Source organism: Rhipicephalus microplus, chromosome 3, assembly GCF_043290135.1.
Source record: "Rhipicephalus microplus isolate Deutch F79 chromosome 3, USDA_Rmic, whole genome shotgun sequence".
NCBI classification, from domain to species: Eukaryota; Metazoa; Arthropoda; class Arachnida; order Ixodida; family Ixodidae; genus Rhipicephalus; species Rhipicephalus microplus.
The window spans coordinates 199252691-199270172 of NC_134702.1; the positions used below are offsets into that span (position 1 = coordinate 199252691).

The 17482-nt window shown below is 45.3% G+C and overlaps 1 protein-coding gene across 1 annotated transcript in view; it reads right to left on the reverse strand.

The window, feature by feature from the left end:
- The window catches only part of LOC142804088 (anaphase-promoting complex subunit 7-like), a 64334-nt gene extending 47561 nt beyond the window's left edge, over positions 1-16773 (reverse strand). The window contains exons 1-4 of the mRNA XM_075890658.1: positions 16486-16773; positions 16288-16410; positions 16129-16209; positions 15963-16046 (exon numbers count right to left, since the gene is read on the reverse strand). Coding sequence (XP_075746773.1) covers positions 15963-16046; positions 16129-16209; positions 16288-16410; positions 16486-16569 — 372 coding nt within the window. The 5' untranslated portion in view covers positions 16570-16773. The remainder of the gene's footprint in view (positions 1-15962; positions 16047-16128; positions 16210-16287; positions 16411-16485) is intronic.
- Positions 16774-17482: the final 709 nt, after the last annotated feature.

The window sequence follows — 17482 nt, forward strand, 5'->3', positions numbered from 1 at the left end:
AACGGCCAGTCATCCCAGCCGCAGAGGTAAAGAAGGGCAGAAACTGCAAGGCAGACAGATCACTGGTGCTGCACATGCTCAGATGTGGTGTATTTGCGACTGCAAATGTCACTCGAGCTGTCGTTCGTTCCATTGCTATAGACATGTGAGTTGAGCAGTGAACATGTTCTTTATCATATGACAATAGTTATCGTAAGGCATTAAATTTTCAGATTAACTAGCTGCGCAAACCTGAATAGACAAAGCTATGACAATTGAAGAGGTTTGTGGCTATGACAATCCGGGATCTGACCATTGCCAAATCTCACTAAAAGCTCACACAAGGACACACATTGTGCAGTGACTATGAGCACAATTTTGACATCCGATGTAGCTAGATGTGAGGTATTGGTTGTTTCTCTACTGACTGCAATGAGATTACGATTACTGTTCTGACGAAAAAAATGCTTATGGCTTAAATCAGGAAACTGAACCCTTGACACAAGTTTTGCGCTGTATACGTTTCTACTCTTGTATTTCTTGTACTTCTCATCAGGAGCAAACTTTTTGTTACAATGAACACTGGCTTACCACCATTGCTTACATCTACAGTATCAAACCAATTTTACTGGCCTCAATTTACACAAAGTGAGGGAGACGGCAAACATGGCTTTGTTATATAGTAAGGTAACCAGGTGCATCAGTGGTCTGGCCGTACGACTCAGCGGAAGCATTACTCTGCTTTTTCAGTACAGTTTATGATCAAGACGGCCAGTGCTGACGAAACACAGAGAGAAAAGAAGACGACAACACAAGCGCTGGCCATCATGACCATTTTCTATCTCGTCCAAATCACTATCCTCTTACAGTTATTGATAACTTGCACAAGTGTGTTTACAGGCTAGATCCTTATGTTCCAGTAAATTCGTTGGACATCACCTTCCTAATGTCTCTGCAAATGCTCAGAGTTTGTGCTCTTAATGTCTTCCTTACATACGAACTCACCTAGCCCAATCACAAATAGTTGCAGTGTTCATTTGGGACGCTGAATGTTCACGAAAGACAATGCTGCAACTTGCCTTACACAGAAACAAGTCATGAAGTGCTCAAAACGGGATGTAGAAATTTATTGTACTTCTCAACTGCTGCTGCACCTCTCATCAGCTCGCCAATGAACACCCTAATTCACTGCACACAGATCGCCACTTGTCCCAACAAGTTATTGTAAGACCCTGCTGTTGTTTTTTTGCCTTCAAGCTCCGTCACAAGAGGAGATCTACTTGCACCATTACCAGTCTCCAATTGGTCCCCTACAGTGTTTGCACTGACAACTTCTGGAGCAGTCGCAAAGTCTTCTTCATCTGGTCTTGCTTCCCCAACCACCCTGTCACTGGGTATGGTGTGAACACTAAAAATCTGCAGCCGCTCTGTGTCCATTGCGGCTTCAGTGACAAGTGGACCGTCAAGTGCCCTCATCCTGCGTTCCAGCCGCGCCTGCTTCTTGCGCAAAATCTTCTTAGCATACTGGCACTTCTCCGACCGGCCAGAACGGGTGGTGGTCGCTCCACAACAATGGACACTGTGGAGGCCGGACTCTCGTATCTCCACGGAGGGCGGCAGAAGGCTCTCGGTCAAGCCGAATTCTTCTGGCTGTCCCAGACCGATGCATCGCTTGACATCGTCCAGCCTCTGCAGCAGCGTCTGGGGGTAGTCCGTGCTGCCAGGCTCTTCGAAGGCCTTCAGCCGGCGGCCGTCCATGTAGACCTGGCATTCGGCGTAGTCCTCATGCTCGTGAACAAGCAACAGCTTTTCGGTGACCAGATGACCCGGCTGGTTGTCGGAGAGGCGACAGGTGCTGTACGCGATTGCCAGAGGTGTCTCACTGATCACGTGGCGCGCCCACCGACCCGACGGCAGGGGCAAGTCCTTATACGGGAACGCCGGCGTGACCTCACATTCGACGACTTCAACTACTGGCTCGCACTTCGTGGGCGCATCCGGCGCGAGTTCAACCCTCGATCCTTCTGCGCCCTCAGCGGAGGCGTCCGCTGGAGGACTCTCTGATCCTTCTTCGCCCTCAGCGGAGGCGTCCGCTGCAGGAGTCTCCGGGGGAGAGGTCTTCTTCGTCGATGTTCTCCTCCGTTTGGGAGGAGGCAAGGGTGCCCTCTGGATCGGCTTGCGACGCGCCGGCACTCGTCGGGTGTAGTAGGAAGGCGAGTCCGGGAATATGCTGGGCACGGCATCTGGCGTCAGGCACGGTAGGCCACGCCTAATGCGCACCACCTGCCCTTTGATGGTGTGCTCGAAGTAGCGCTGAACGAATTGCGGGTCGAAGTGACGCTCGCACAGCGCCGAGTTTGGCGTCAACCGCTGACCGTTGGCGCGCGGCGGCGTATACCGCTGCCATCGCCGGAACATCTCCTGGTCGCGCGGCACACTGAACATTGAGCACCGGCGGCCGTCGTGCTCCCGCCGGTTGCGGGTCTGGCTACACGCGCACCCTGGAGCGAAGCAGTACTTGTGACGCGTATATTTTGGGCGCTTTGCAGCCCTCGCCTCCGGTGCCCGCGCCTTGTCCACTATCTCGACCATCGCAGTCGCGTGGACTACGGCGTCGCGTACTCCGTCTGCTTCGCCGATCTCGTCCGCTGTCTCGTCCACCATAGTCACGTGGACAACACCGTCGCGCACTTCGTCTGCTTCGCCGGTCTCGTCCATCGTTGCTGGTAAGCGCTACGCGTGAGTTACCTACACGGAGGTGCAATGTTGCGGGGCGTAGTAAGGCAACAACACGCCTGCGTCAGTGTTCTACGCTGCTCCAGAGAAAACTGACGGCGATGGTCGAGTGCAGCAGACTCGCCCGATTGTGACAACTAGGTCGTCATCAAAGGTGACACCGTCTTAAAAGCGAAGGTCGGAGCTAACTGAAACCACAGCGACATCAAGGAAAGGGACTTGCTTTCCTGATGTTTACAGCCACCACAAATCGCACAGCATTTTTTTCCTCCATGCCATACACATTCCCGCGTAGCGCTAACACCGGCCGGCCAGACGTGTCGCCAGTTTCGCACCCGTTGGAGTCCACTGGCTGCCATGACCTACTACACTCCTGACCTGCCCAGAGAGCACCTCTTCCAGCGCCCACGTTCTAGTTCATACCTTCTGCCGCTAGGGCCGTCACCTACGAGCGGCGTGGCGCTAGGCAGCACCTGTTCGCTGTCGTCTGCTTCAGCCATCGCTGTGGCAGTGCAAATCGTTCTTATTGTGCATGAATTGTGTATGAATGTGTAAAATATGGCAAATAAAGCGATATGATTCCTCGTCAGAGTTGGCTGCATTCGTGTGGACGTTTGAAGCAGAAATAGAACCGTAAAAAAAGCACACAAAGGGTCACAGTGGCAAGCAGACGGGAACTTTTCTACAAATGAAGGAAAATTTATTATGAAAATATTTCTTGAATGAAAACGTAGTCCAACGAGATAAAAAAACTATTGTTAGGCATTCATTGTTCACACTGAATCACGATGGTTCCAGACGATACGCATACACAAATTGCAGAAGATACGCAGAAACACAGTAGGTCGTGTGCAGAAACTTGCAGACGGCAGATAGCTGCAGTAGTCAGCTCTAATAGTGGCCGCGTGCAGTTTTTTTTTTTTAGATGAGCTGACACCTCAAATGTAAGTATGGTGTATTGCTGCGTGCCATATTGCAAATCGGAACAAGGCAAACAAAGTAAAGTAAGTTTTCACGAGTTTCCTGCCACAGACATACGGGAAGAATGGATCGAGGCAATTGGAAGAAAAGGTGAGTCTTGTGTTTTTGAGAGTCGTTTCAATTCAGAACGAGTTGCAAGCTAGCAAGAAGCACCAGGGTGCTTTAGTAAACTTTATTTCCGTGTGTTATGCTAATTCACTGAGCTAAAAAACATGAAAGCTTTTTTAAAGTACCGCGGCTAATATGGCAGGCTCCACAAATAGTGCCAAGAAATTTAAATATAGCACACAAGAAAAAAGTAAATATACGAAATCTGTAAATTATGTAAAAATGCGTAGCGGTGGGTTGCGAGGGGTTCGAGCACCCTTCCCGAAGGCTGCCTCAACAAATGCCGCCGAAATCCATAAAAAAATTAATGATATGAAATATTTACGTGCTGCCTCCACAGTTTGTCTCTCTCTGTGTGTGTGTGTGTGTGTGTGTGTGTGTGTGTGTGTGTGTGTGTGTGTGTGTGTGTGTGTGTGTGTGTGTGTGTGTGTGTGTGTGTGTGTGTGTGTGTGTGTGTGTGTGTGTGTGTGTGTGTGTGTGTGTGTGTGTGTGTGTGTGTGTGTGTGTGTGTGTGTGTGTGTGTGTGTGTGTGTGTGTGTGTGTGTGTGTGTGTGTGTGTGTGTGTGTGTGTGTGTGTGTGTGTGTGTGTGTGTGTGTGTGTGTGTGTGTGTGTGTGTGTGTGTGTGTGTGTGTGTGTGTGTGTGTGTGTGTGTGTGTGTGTGTGTGTGTGTGTGTGTGTGTGTGTGTGTGTGTGTGTGTGTGTGTGTGTGTGTGTGTGTGTGTGTGTGTGTGTGTGTGTGTGTGTGTGTGTGTGTGTGTTTAGCGATGGACAACTCTTGAACACTGGGTGTCACTGAAGTTAGCGACCGAATTTGGTCAAATGTATTTCTCATCTCAAACTTCTATCTTCCCATACAGCTTTGTTCGTTTCTGTATAAGCTTACTTAAGGTAATTAGAAACGTTACGCCGGTAACGAAATGTGGCGATTAACTGTTCACTCTATATAGGGCTGGCAGGCGGTCGGGTATAATGACATAATTGAAGTCCTTCGTGCAATGAGCCCATCGGCTCTGTGAGGGTTAAGAGACCCAGCCGGTGAAACCGAAATGAGGAACCTGGAATAATCAGCGACAGATACTCTATTTATGTGCGTGCTGCATCTGAGATTACATCATGCATGACAAAGATTCGTTTTGGAGAATGCAAAAGAACAAAAACCACTGAAGTCATCGTCGTCAACGGCGGAGTCATTGTACAGGTTAGAGGTTTGCGCTCTAAACCAAGACCAAGGCGCTCAAGTGCGCCTCGGTTTCGGCTCTGTCGTATTGGGTCGCGCTTCGTTACTGAGCAGCCATTAGGAAATTCAGCTTTGTTATGAAACCTTGTATAGCCAATGAGCTCTTCGAATAAAGGGCTTCAAGTATGCCACTGGACTCGACCACGTACCATCACTAAACATCAATCGACGAATGTAGTCATCTAAAAAGACATTTACAAAGGCTGCGAGAAAATATGAAAATGCACTAAATGGGTATACAGGTACTTCCCCAGAATAAAATCGTGGCTATGCTTTTTCTTAACCTCCCCATTTGGCTTGTTACATTTTGGAAAAATTAATTACAAAAAAGGTGTTATGGACTGTTATTTTGCAATCTTGCTAGCCATGCGTATACGCCTTTACCTTTGATGAAGGTTCAGGAAAGCATCGCTGGGAGCCCAGCGACCGGTCGAAGGTATGCAGCCTGCATTTTACCGCTGAAGATTACAGAACAGTGACGAAAAGGAAGATGTTGAAGCCCACAGCCGTGCCTTCCTTATTTCCCGCTTCTCCTGATCCACGTGGGCAAGATCCAATGCCGCGGAAAAAGCGGCTAAAACGAACGCAGGGGGAAACAACGCTGGCACCCATACAAGTAAAAATACTGTAAGTAAAACTTGAAGTCTAACACAACAACGGATAAGAATAATGTTAGCAGTATTCCCTTATGCGTTTAGCGGGACAATATATCTGTCATGCTTCGCTATTTTTTCGGCTTAACAGGGGAACGTCCAACGCAGATTCTTCTCAAGAAGAGCGAGCATCAGCGGAGCCTGGGGAAGTATATAGTTCTGAAAACCCAATTGAAACTGCACAAGAGGCCGAGTGGTTGCATTTTCCATCAAGTCAGGACAACATGGAGGACTGTAGTTCAGTTATACAAGGGGAACACCAGAAGAGGCCAGTGCGGCGCTCCATGACGTCGCAAACGTCGATCGGTTTGAAGAAGATGCGCTCCCTGGTCGCGGCAACTAAGACGTTGCGGCGGAAGTGCAGCAGGCTGAAAGAAATGAACAGTAATTTGCATTCACAGCTAGAGAAGCTAAAGAAAGATTTTTTCGAGATGAAAGCCCTCGCCGAGGCGAATGGCGCTCTAACGCTGCAGGTACGCAGTTACGTCAGTGGACGAATGTTATATTAATCCTTTTATATTCGCACTTAATTTTAAATGACTCTGAACATAATAACAATTTAGGAGTAAGTCAATTCTATCAACATCACCCGTACTACGAGAGGACGTCCGGTGAGCGAAGGAATTCTCGAAACTATAAGAGATTGTAAAGGTGGCGATGCTACCCTTAAGTTCTCGCGCATCGGCTAGCAGTGACGTCATACTTTGACGGCCTCAGGTAATGTCTAAGACTGCTGTGTTAGTAGATGCAAGGTCTGAAGTAGCAAGTTTCAAAGAAATGTTCTCAGCCAATGCGGCCAAGTACACAAGGAGCGACGCAACATAAAGCGACGTGCACGTGTCGAAGATTGTTCGCCAAACTCAGAACATTAAACCTAGTCTTAATTTTTTCTGTTCTAATAGTCGTATGATCGGAACAGGAACGATAGAGAATTATCAGGTACTCATTTATCAGTCTATTAACTTAGTGTCCCTATACTTTTTTGTAAGAAACGTCAGAAAGGGGAGGATGGAAGCTTGCAGTAAAAAACCTGTGAACAGGGGTTGTTCCCATTCTTTAATCGCTGTTTACACACACACAAACACTGAAAATAATCATGAACCAACTCGCTTAATCAGTAGTTTCAGCAAAGTTGTTTCGAGCCGGCGTTTCGACAAGCAGGCTTGTTTTCTGAAAGACTGAAATACAATTATAGCCTTAAGGATGACAAGTCCGCTGTCATGATGTCTGCTCGAGAGAAACTCTGTTTATAGATTTTCTTCTTCATATAAATTTACGTGACATTTTAGTGTACGCCGATGCTGGCAATCTTTCTGGTCATACGAAGGTGTAGGCCTGACATAAGGACACGGAATAAAAGAAGGTTGGTGGGTAAGCGCGCACATGAGCAAGTGTTTAAGATACGAAGGTCGGTGTGTACCCCCTTGCGTGATTGGCGCACCCCGAGTTTATTCCTTTATCCTGCGAACAACGAGTTCAAATTTCTGTCGTCGCAAACAATTAAGGACATTGGACTGACAACTGGAAAGACAGTAATTTGCAAGCTGTGTTGTGTTGGTGCTATGGGCCGATCGGTTTATGCTCGTACAGGAAGCCACGCTTGACGCACATGTGATGTCTGCCTTATAAACTTGAGCGAGCAGCATTGCATTCAAAAAGGAAGGAATGGTTTGGAAAGTGTAAGTGAACAGTTTCCGCTAGTCCGTATGTGTGAGTCGGTGGCCGGTTACTGAACATGACGCAAGTCTGAAGTTGCGCAATTCATTAATGTAGCATAGCTGCAATTGAATGTCCACGTGGTGACATGAAACATCTATTATTGTCTTAAGAGTAAACGCATATCTTTTCTCGCGATTATGAATTGTTGAATAAGGAATGATGCCAAATGCAAGGTTTCGACAATCAGGTGCACTATTCTTTGTCAGGACAGCAACAGCCTCCTTTAGTAGCGTGTGTGTGAACGTTTGCTCACTCTCCCACAACATCTAAACTTGTCTTGACAAGGGCAAGTCCAGTACGTAAATGTCGAATTGTTGGATGCGCCGGCATTCCCTGCTCTACGATGTTTCAGCGGGTCAAGCTTCCATTCTCCCCTGCACTTCCGCTTTCTTCCAGTATGTTATCTTGCGCGTGATTTACGCATTTCAACTGCCCTTTCATCATCAGGAAATGCTGGACGAGAACGACAAGAAGGCTGAATTTTTGAAGGAGCAATTGCAATGCCTGCGTGAGAAAAATCACCGTTGGAAAGAGGTGACCATCAGGCAGGCCATAATGTGGCAAGCTAAATCACCCTGCGGGTACGAAATGTTGCGGAGGTCTGGGTGCCTCACCCTTCCAAGTCGCATGACACTGAAGCGTTACATTGGCTACTGTACTGGAGCAGTTGTTTCGTCGCTAATGAAGCAAAGGCTGCACACGGAAAGCACACACTTGTCCGAACGGGTACGTTACTTCGATCAGAATTATTTACAATATGCACGCGAATAACGAAGGAAGCAGCGCACGCGGCAGTGTTTGACTGATCAAAATACATGCTAGTATAGCCGAATGAAAAGTGATTTAAAGTGAATAAACAGGGACCAGACCTGTGGCAAGGATTACTCGAACGTAAGATGTATTGTTTAAGAGTATACGGCAGTGCGCTATGTTTGCTCTAAACCCTAATCATTTCTGTTAAATTATGGGTCATGTACGGAACAACAAAGAAGGTTATTTATATAATTAACTGTCTCCGCCGATATATAACGCATGTCTGTTAACAGTGAATTCCCCCCCCCCCATTTTTTTTGTTAGGAAAAAATGGGCTCTTTGATTGTGGATGAAATGTCTTTAAAGCAAGCACTGACGTACGAAAAAAAAGGAGACAAAGTCCATGGCCTAGTCGAAATGGGAGGCCTAGAAAAAGAAGTGGGCATTCAGAACGAGCTGGCCACACACCTTCTCGCCTTTGTATTTGTAGGCTTATCAACGCACTACACGTAAGTGAATCATCACTTTGTCTATCACTATACGTTTCGCTGTGACTGAAAGACTAACCCCACCTATAGATATAAAAAGAAAACGTTGTCTTTAATTAACCAATGATGTGCTATTCCGCGACCAGGGCTGAAAGTCTGGGGAGGGGCAGGGGGAGTCGTCTTCTATTTTTTAAGGAGGGCTCCCCCCCCCCCTTTCCCCCGGCAAGTCAACTTTAGCATTGTGCACTTATTTGACAAGCGCTCGAGATGAGCAATTGGCTCTCCTCCTCTCTCCAACGGAGTGAGATTTTAAGCCCAGCTGACACCGACGCTACAGAATACTGCTAATTTTTATCTTTTTCAGGCTACCCGTGGGATATTATTTCACGCAGTCAGTAAAAGGAGACCACCTGCATCAACTAACACTTGAAGTAATTAAGTCCATCGAAGAAGCAGGATTCCAAGTGGTCCGACTTGTAGCTGACAACCACGCTTCGAACAAAAAGATGTTCACCATGTTAGGGAATGGTCGTATGATGCCAGTTGTGCCGTAAGTTGCTAAGTATATATTTTTGCTCTCAGCTCGCATTAAGCTGTGCGCAATGCCTAGTGTAAATATTTTTTTATATGTATTCGCAGTGTGCCCTCAATGTATGCATGGATCGAATCCCAGCTGCGGCTGCTGCTTTTCCGATGGAGGCGGAAATGTTGTAGGCCCGCGTTCTCAGATTTGGGTGCACGTTAAAGAACCCCAGGTGGTCGAAATTTCTGGAGCCCTTCACTACGGTGTCTCTCATAATAATATGGTGGTTTTGGGACGTTAAACCCCACATATCTATCAATCAATGTATGCACGCGCATGCATGCCGTGTTTGAGTGAAAAAAAAAAAAAAAGACTTGGTCGCACAAAAAAAAAAGCCTGTATCAGCATCAGAGCCCCCCCCCCCCTTCTTTTTTTTTAATCAGCGCTGCCATATAAGAAAGCCGTGTCCATAACAAGATTGCTATCAACAGTACAATCGCTGTAAATAGCCCGTCTTTACAAATCAATTGACGTTACGCGTTTGCGTAATGTATGCGCACCTGCATGCGACTGTATGAATGGGTGAGTATACTTAAAGTTTCGGAAGATTTAAGGTGTAGGTAATCTCAATAAAACACACACACAGACCTGCAGGATCATGGCATGAGTGGAGAAATTTTATAATAAGGTAATAATTAACAACGCACACGTCCTTCGAATGGCTAACATTTACATTACTTTGGTAAAAAACAGAAAACCGTATATGCAACTAATTATTCACACCGCAAACGCCGCCTTTCTCCAATTTATTTATTCATTTTTTTTTGTTGTTGTTGCAGACATCCAATGGATATGAATCGGAGGCTCTTCCTTTCTTTTGACCACTGCCACATCCTGAAAAATCTCCGCAACCAGATGTTGTCCACCAAACGCGTTCTGTTCAACAATGGGCATTACTACAGCCCCACGTATTTGAGAAAGTTGCTGGACATAACAGAAAAACAGTCGTCGTTCAAGCTTGTTCGGAACCTTACGCAGAAGCACGTTTACCCGACGAACTTCGAGAAATTAAGCGTGAAGAGGGCCGTTGAAGTGTTCTCTCCACAGGCATGTATAAGAAAAGGTGTAAACCCATTTAGCGTTAGTGTCACACACTCCCAGATTCTCTGTATTCCTTGTAGACATCACAATGCGTGACGCACACAGGTCATGCAGGAAATGCCTTTTCGTTAGCTGTAAATTATGTATGCTTCCTGCAACCTGTATTACACAAAAAAATACATCTAATTGAGCTAGAATCATGCTCGCAGTTTTCTATCAGTAGTGACGTTTATACTTCTCAAATTCTTTGGCGCGCTCGGGCAAACTTTTATGCGCTAATATTACGCCACAACTCATTTTACATCATATTACGTCAAGTGAATGTTCATGCAGAAGCAGAAAAAATTTTGCAGCTTTTCGTTCAAATGAAGCAGTACAAAAACTGCCTTTTAATAGTAATTCACCGCAAACGATACGTGAATATTCATGTTAGTTTCTGGTTTATTTGTTTGTAGAACCCAAACGGAAGCAAATGGTGAAAATGTAATTCAATACGTATATAACTGCTAACATATTTATCAGTATGGTCACATAAAAACATGCACATGAGCTGCTGCTACTGCTGCTGCTAACAGCGCATGGTTATCTGAACATACAATTTCCCTTTCTTAACGAATGTACCTGCGCGTATTGCTTACCACACAATAATTACGTATCATTAGAGCTTCTATAAATATATGTTCACTAACACAAACTCACTTAAAAGTGCACGTTATTGATGACTGCAGTGCCACTTGTAACTCGTCTCACTTGCTGTATACGAACGTCCAAGCTTAGAAACCTCTCTCTAAATAATTCCGATCATTTTTAATATGTCGCGTCTCCTTGGTTTCTAGGTGACATCGGCCTTACGATACCTCTTACAATACGGCCGCAGATTTGGCATTTTCGGGTTTGAAGACTGCCTGCCAACCATCGAGCTGATGGAAATGATATTTAAATGGTTCACCATACACAACATAAGAAATACAACCTTCCACGTAGTAAGCCGGGACCAAAACAGGATGCCGTTCAGTTCCCCAGATGATGACAGGTACATTCCATTTATCCCGCTAGGTTTCATATTTTCTACAATAAACTGCTTTATTTTCAGGTTGATATGGCTGGAGCAGGAATTTCTGCCCTTTTTCGCAGCATGGAAAGCCGCGGCACCACATAAGAGGGCATTCATATCTCTTGAAACATACGAAGCTCTCCAACTGACCACAATGTCCACAGTACAGTGCACACAATTTCTCATCCGTTCAGGTTTCCTATACGTGTTGACTGCCAAATTCTCCAGTGACCCTGTCGAAGCACTTTTTTCCACCATCAGACAGCTTCAAGGAAGCAACGATCAGACAGACGCCCGTGCTGCGCTTTCATCACTGCAGAAAGTCCTCGTGATGGGAATGATGCACTCATCACCAAGCGGCAGTACAGAGCAAACAACGTCTCCTCTTGGATCGCCCAGTGCAAGGCAGGCGTCGTGCTCCACAGCAGTAAAGCAAGCCGGACAACCTCTGGAAATGCACTCGCTAGTAAACCAGAATCAAGGGTCGTCAGGCGAGTGCGCGGCATCGACATCTGCTACTATAACCCAGACGATGCGGCCACATCTAGAAGCCCTGCAGACTTGCCGTGGTGCGCTTTTCATATCTCGTTGATTCCGTGTAATGGAATGATTTACATTATTTAAAAATTATTACACACCGTCCAACAATTCCCCACTATACGATATTATGCATATATTATAAACTCTGCGCTGCTTACTGTGTTACATGCAAGCCGCGTGAGGCAGCGTTTGCGTCAGTGCACGATGTAGATGAAAACATGCTTCTCAATCAGTTATACTGTGTATGTATGTAACGATAAGTCCATGGTACAAGCAGGTACTATGGCTTACATTTAAAAATATAACATGCTTTCACCAGGCGCCCACACAACTCGACTAACCGACGTCCCTTTCCCGCAATCGGGGAAGAAATTTTCGGCGGTTTTGAATCACTGTCATAACTGGCACACAGATGATGGCATGGCTCGTTTGCGTTCGCCTTACTCTCTTGAGATGCTGTCCCTTCCTAATCCCGTCGTCTTTCTCTTGCTTCTTCTCCTAGATTTTTTTTTATTTTTAAACGTTTCTCCCTCAGTTTTTTTTATGTTGTTGTTTATACTATTCTCCGGACTTCTTCCCTCCTGTCGTGACAAGCTATAAATCGACGCGGAAAATGTGTAAATATTATTATACCTTGAAAAAGACGGGGCTCTCCCGACGCAAACGTCGGCTGAATGAACAGTTATCTTGATGATATGTGGGGTTTAACGTTCCAAAACCACCATATTATTATGAGAGACACCGTAGTGAAGGGCTCCAGAAATTTCGACCACCTGGGGTTCTTTAACGTGCGCCCAAATCTGAGAACGCGGGCCTACGGCATTTTCACCTCCATCGAAAGTGCAGCCGCCGAAGCCGGGATTCGGTCCCGCGACCTGCGGGTCAGCAGCCGAGTACCTTAGCCACTAGACCACCGCGGTGGGGCAACAGTTGTTATCTGAAAGCGCATTAACATCCATATATATATATATATATATATATATATATATATATATATATATATATATATATATATATATATATATATATATATATATATATATATTTCTCATATTTTGTATACGGACACGTGTCGGTTTAATCATGCATGCTTATCTATATACTGATAAAATTCTTGCACACTTTTCATTTCTACCTTCCCACAGGTGCCCCACAGCCAGGCATAAGGGCCAGCACGCTTGGCCTTATAGCGGGCTTCCTGGTGAAAGCAGCTGAGGATTGCATTACTTGCGACGACTGCATCGGCAAAATCAAGGCTCCCAGCTCATCTGGACCAGCTACTGCTGTGATATTTAATTTAGACAGGGGAGGGCTTTCATACCCAACGATCTCATTTCTTTCCTTTGTGAGCACTCTAGAAAGGGCCGCGGAAGCATTTGCGCCATTGGCCATTTCCAAAAAGAGGCCGATGGCACTTTTTGTGCAAACTGTGCTACCTGCAGTGGCCTTGAACCCTCTTTTCAGCCATAAAGGCGCTACTAGCGAGCACCGAGAAGCCATGGCGCGGCTAGTGTTGCAAAAATTTAGCCGTCCTTTCTTCTCAAACTACGTGCGGGACAAAACAGCCAAAGAAGGAAAGAGAAAGAGAATAGCCGAAAAGCCAAAATCTCGCAAGATTTTAAAAGTTTAGTTGCATGCCTCCATTGTATCATGTACGCGCCCAGAACCTTGCTAGCACATTTTATTGAACTATGACCCAAATGCACGCAGCTCTGTACGCGTACATATGTTTTTCTTTATTGCAGACACAAGCCGTCACTGTGTGCCAGCAAGTAGGATATTCTTCGAAAGTGCAGAAACTTTGTTTGAAACATCAGCTTTAACTGGCATATTGTGGCACGCATAAGTAAAGCGACAAATGTGTTTTGTTTCATTTTGAAGTGCTGTAACATTGCTCGAATCACACGCATACACTCGCCAAATTCTTTTAGCAGAAACCTTGATATCACTTTGAGGGATCTGCTTTTCATTGACAAACGAGTATAATGGCACATTTTCAGCATGTGTACGCGCCCCAACTGCGGGTGTCGCCCTTGGGCGCTATCAATCAAACATAACCACTAGTACAACAAAGGCGGTACTATTCCGCCCTAAAAATAAGTCTGTTAATGAAAACATACATTTCAAGTATGGCGATACTATTATTGAGTTAGTAAATTGTATAAAAATTCTTGGAGTTACATTTTCGAGCAATATGCTTTGAAACGATCGCATTTACAGTGTGCTGGGTCAGTTATCTCGCGTAGAGGGCACGGTGTACAGTGGCAAAACTGTTCTACTATACAAGGTAAAATTCTTACTTTATAAATGACTGTTCTGTTGGCATCTTGCTTATTGTTTCTTGGTATGAAGGACTACGACTAACACGCGCTTACAAAAACTGTACCTGATGCAAAAGACGTATATTAGAATAATTTTTTACTGGTCGTATGATGCTCGCAGAAGTGAATTGTTTCAACAGGCTGGAATACCACCCCTACATCGTCTCTACGATTTTAAGTTAGCATTGGTGGTCAGGCGTCAATTTCAAGAAAGTCGACATTATTTGTACGACCTCTCGAAACTGCAGCCAAATAATTTGTTCGAAACATGACATAAAGAAACATGGAAAATAAAAACTTCGAGAACAAACTACTCCACAGATAGGTTGTTCTACACAGTTTCTACGTTAATTGATAAATATGTGAAAGCTGGCATAGATTTCTTACTCTGTACCCGAACTCAATTGCACGATATACACACGTATAGTTTTCAAGATTTCTTTGCAGTTGCTACATTGTTATCATGGTTGCTATTTTTATTTTTAGAATTTGAACTTGATATTTTTGTAATTGTTGCTTAGATAACATTGCTAACTGTTTGCCAGTGCTGTCGTGCTAAAGGCGTCTGTGGGCCTATGTCAAGCTGCCTCTTTCGAAGAGCAGCTTTTACCTGCCGCTGTCCTTCATCAAACTATTGATGAAAAATAAAACATTATTATTATTATTATTATTATTATTATTATTATTATTATTATTATTATTATTATTATTAACTATGCTCGACAAGATGATGATAATGATGACGATAAAAACTTTATTGGGGTCGCAATGTGTTGCCCTCGATAGGCACATCACTGCCTTTACCATATCGTCTCATCGCACGGACATATAAAATCATAGAAACGCGCATCGGCCAGCGCTCCCCGTTCCAGCAGACAAACTCCCGTAGCGAAATTTGACGCACAATTTTTGTTGTGTAGGTCACAGTAAGAGTTAAAGCTTCAATTCCTGTGTCTCTCCTTGATATGCGTCCGTTGGCGTATGTGCATTATTCTCTTCTATCAATTGACTACAAGTGTAACACCTGTCGAGGGCGAGTGTCCAAGGTAAGTGCTCAACAGGGGCACTGCGTTTCACCTGACGCGTCCTAAACAACCTAAAATCAGTTTGATATTCTATTACCAATGAGTACATTATTAGTCAAAAGCTTTATGAATACTAAATTGAAGTTTTTTTAGGCTGGAATGGCAAAAACAACCATGCAGCAAGACATTTCTACGCAAATATACAGCTTTAGAAGTCAATCAACCAGTATAGCCTAACTACTAAAATGTAACACATAGCACACGTTAGCCTTTTCAGCAAAAAACAATCACACGTATAGGCAGTTTGTCACAGAAGCAGACGCATGGTATCAGTCCGTCGCCCTCCTGCCGGCCGCACAGTAGCAGACGAACAGGTTATAGGTAGCGCCACCTACGGCGAGCGATTGAACGAGAGCGGGGACACGCGCTCCCATAGGAACCCCGCTATCTGAACAGGTCAGGAGTGTAGTAGGTCATGCTGGCTGCAATCATAAATCGTTTAGTACAAGCACTATATTTTGCATTTGCACGACACCGACGAATGAATGTGTAGTAGGCCACCATGCGCGCGTGACTTGTTCGAACCACGCACAACGCACACAGCGAACACCCAACGAAGCGCGTAGAAATACACGCGAAGAAGAAAAAAAGAATCCCGCGGAAGGCGACAGAAGAGCGCGAGATTCAAAATGGTAAAAGTTTCGAGTGCAAGAACAATCCGCCCCATTCCGCACTCAACTCACCGCAGAAATCGCTTCGTTGGGCTGTTTCATATTGACGTGGCAGACGTGAATCTGATACTTGATGTCGTTCTCGGGTGTGACGTCCTGCAAGAACAGAAGAGCGAATGATTCCCGGTCGGTCTACCACTTACACAAAAAGGCGCGTTACATTGCTGGAAGGACTCACTCCAGATATTATTGAAGCTGGTCCCTTGCCCTTCGCCTTGGCCGCAGACTTCTTCAACTGAATAGCCTTCTGATAGAGTGCCTACATTGGAAGAGATTTGCCTTTCAGAGCACAACGAATGAGTGAACTACCGGCAGCTGCCATGACGGCGAAGCTCACCTCGGCTCTCTTGAAGTCTCCTAGCTGCACGTAGGCATCCCCGCAGTACACGTAACTCTGAAACTTGGCCGACACCGTCATGAAGTCGGAGCAGTGGGTGCCGATTGGGTGTGCCAAGCTAAACTGCAACCACATGATTCAAATGTCCTTAGCATGCAAAAGACCCGGGGTTGCCACGCGGTTGATTTGTACACTTACCAGAGCCGTGACATTAGAGTACAGCTTGTTGTCGTAAAGAAGCTTGAGCTGGTCGATGAAACTGGTCGCTGCGCTGCTCGACATGTTCGCCCTATCAAAAACGCGCACCTTCGCCGGCAAAACTACGCGGTCATAACGAGACAACGCTGCACACTTTCTTTCTCAATTAGCAACACAAGCAAACTCCATTATGTCTAGAGCAGTAACCGATCACACAGAAGGCTGCAAAACGCAACTATTCACTCTAAAACCAACGAAATACAGCAATCGCTGTCAAACGTTGCTACCTGGGGCGCGAATGATGGTTTCAAGCGCTGGCGACCTGAGCGCCATCAAGCAGCCATCAAAGTACGTTTTTTTTAATATACCTAAGAACTTGCGGTAACACCAATTGTGAGTGATAAATGTCTATAGTCAATTTTTTTCATGCATAGGCTAAAATTAGATATTAAAAACTTTTTTAGGACTTCAAAACAATAGCGTTACGTTCCAATTTCAAAGGCTATGCTTTTGAACCTTTGTATTGTAAAAACAATCCAAGCCAAGTTCATTTCTTAAAATGGCCGTGCACCACGGAGGAAGTTCCTTCCTCCGTGCCGTGCACAAACCATGACCTACTACACTCCTGACCTGTTCAGATAGCGGGGTTCCTATGGGAGCGCGTGTCCCCGCTCTCGTTCAATCGCTCGCCGTAGGTGGCGCTACCTATAACCTGTTCGTCTGTTTCTTTACGGTTGTTTTGTAGGCGCTGGTATAAGAATGCCTGCATTCTGCAGTGAACTGGCGGCATATATGTGACTATTTCTTCCCATACATTGCTGGTTAAGCAAGGTGTTCAGAGCGCTTGAGTATTTATAGCACACTGGTTGACAAACGTGGGAACCCGTAGATTTACACGATGTAGGGCAGCCTATGCGTGGTCGCGTGCATTTTATTGCAAAAAAATTCTGAATGTCTTTTAGTATTATTATTTCTGAATAATTCTAAATTTTGGATC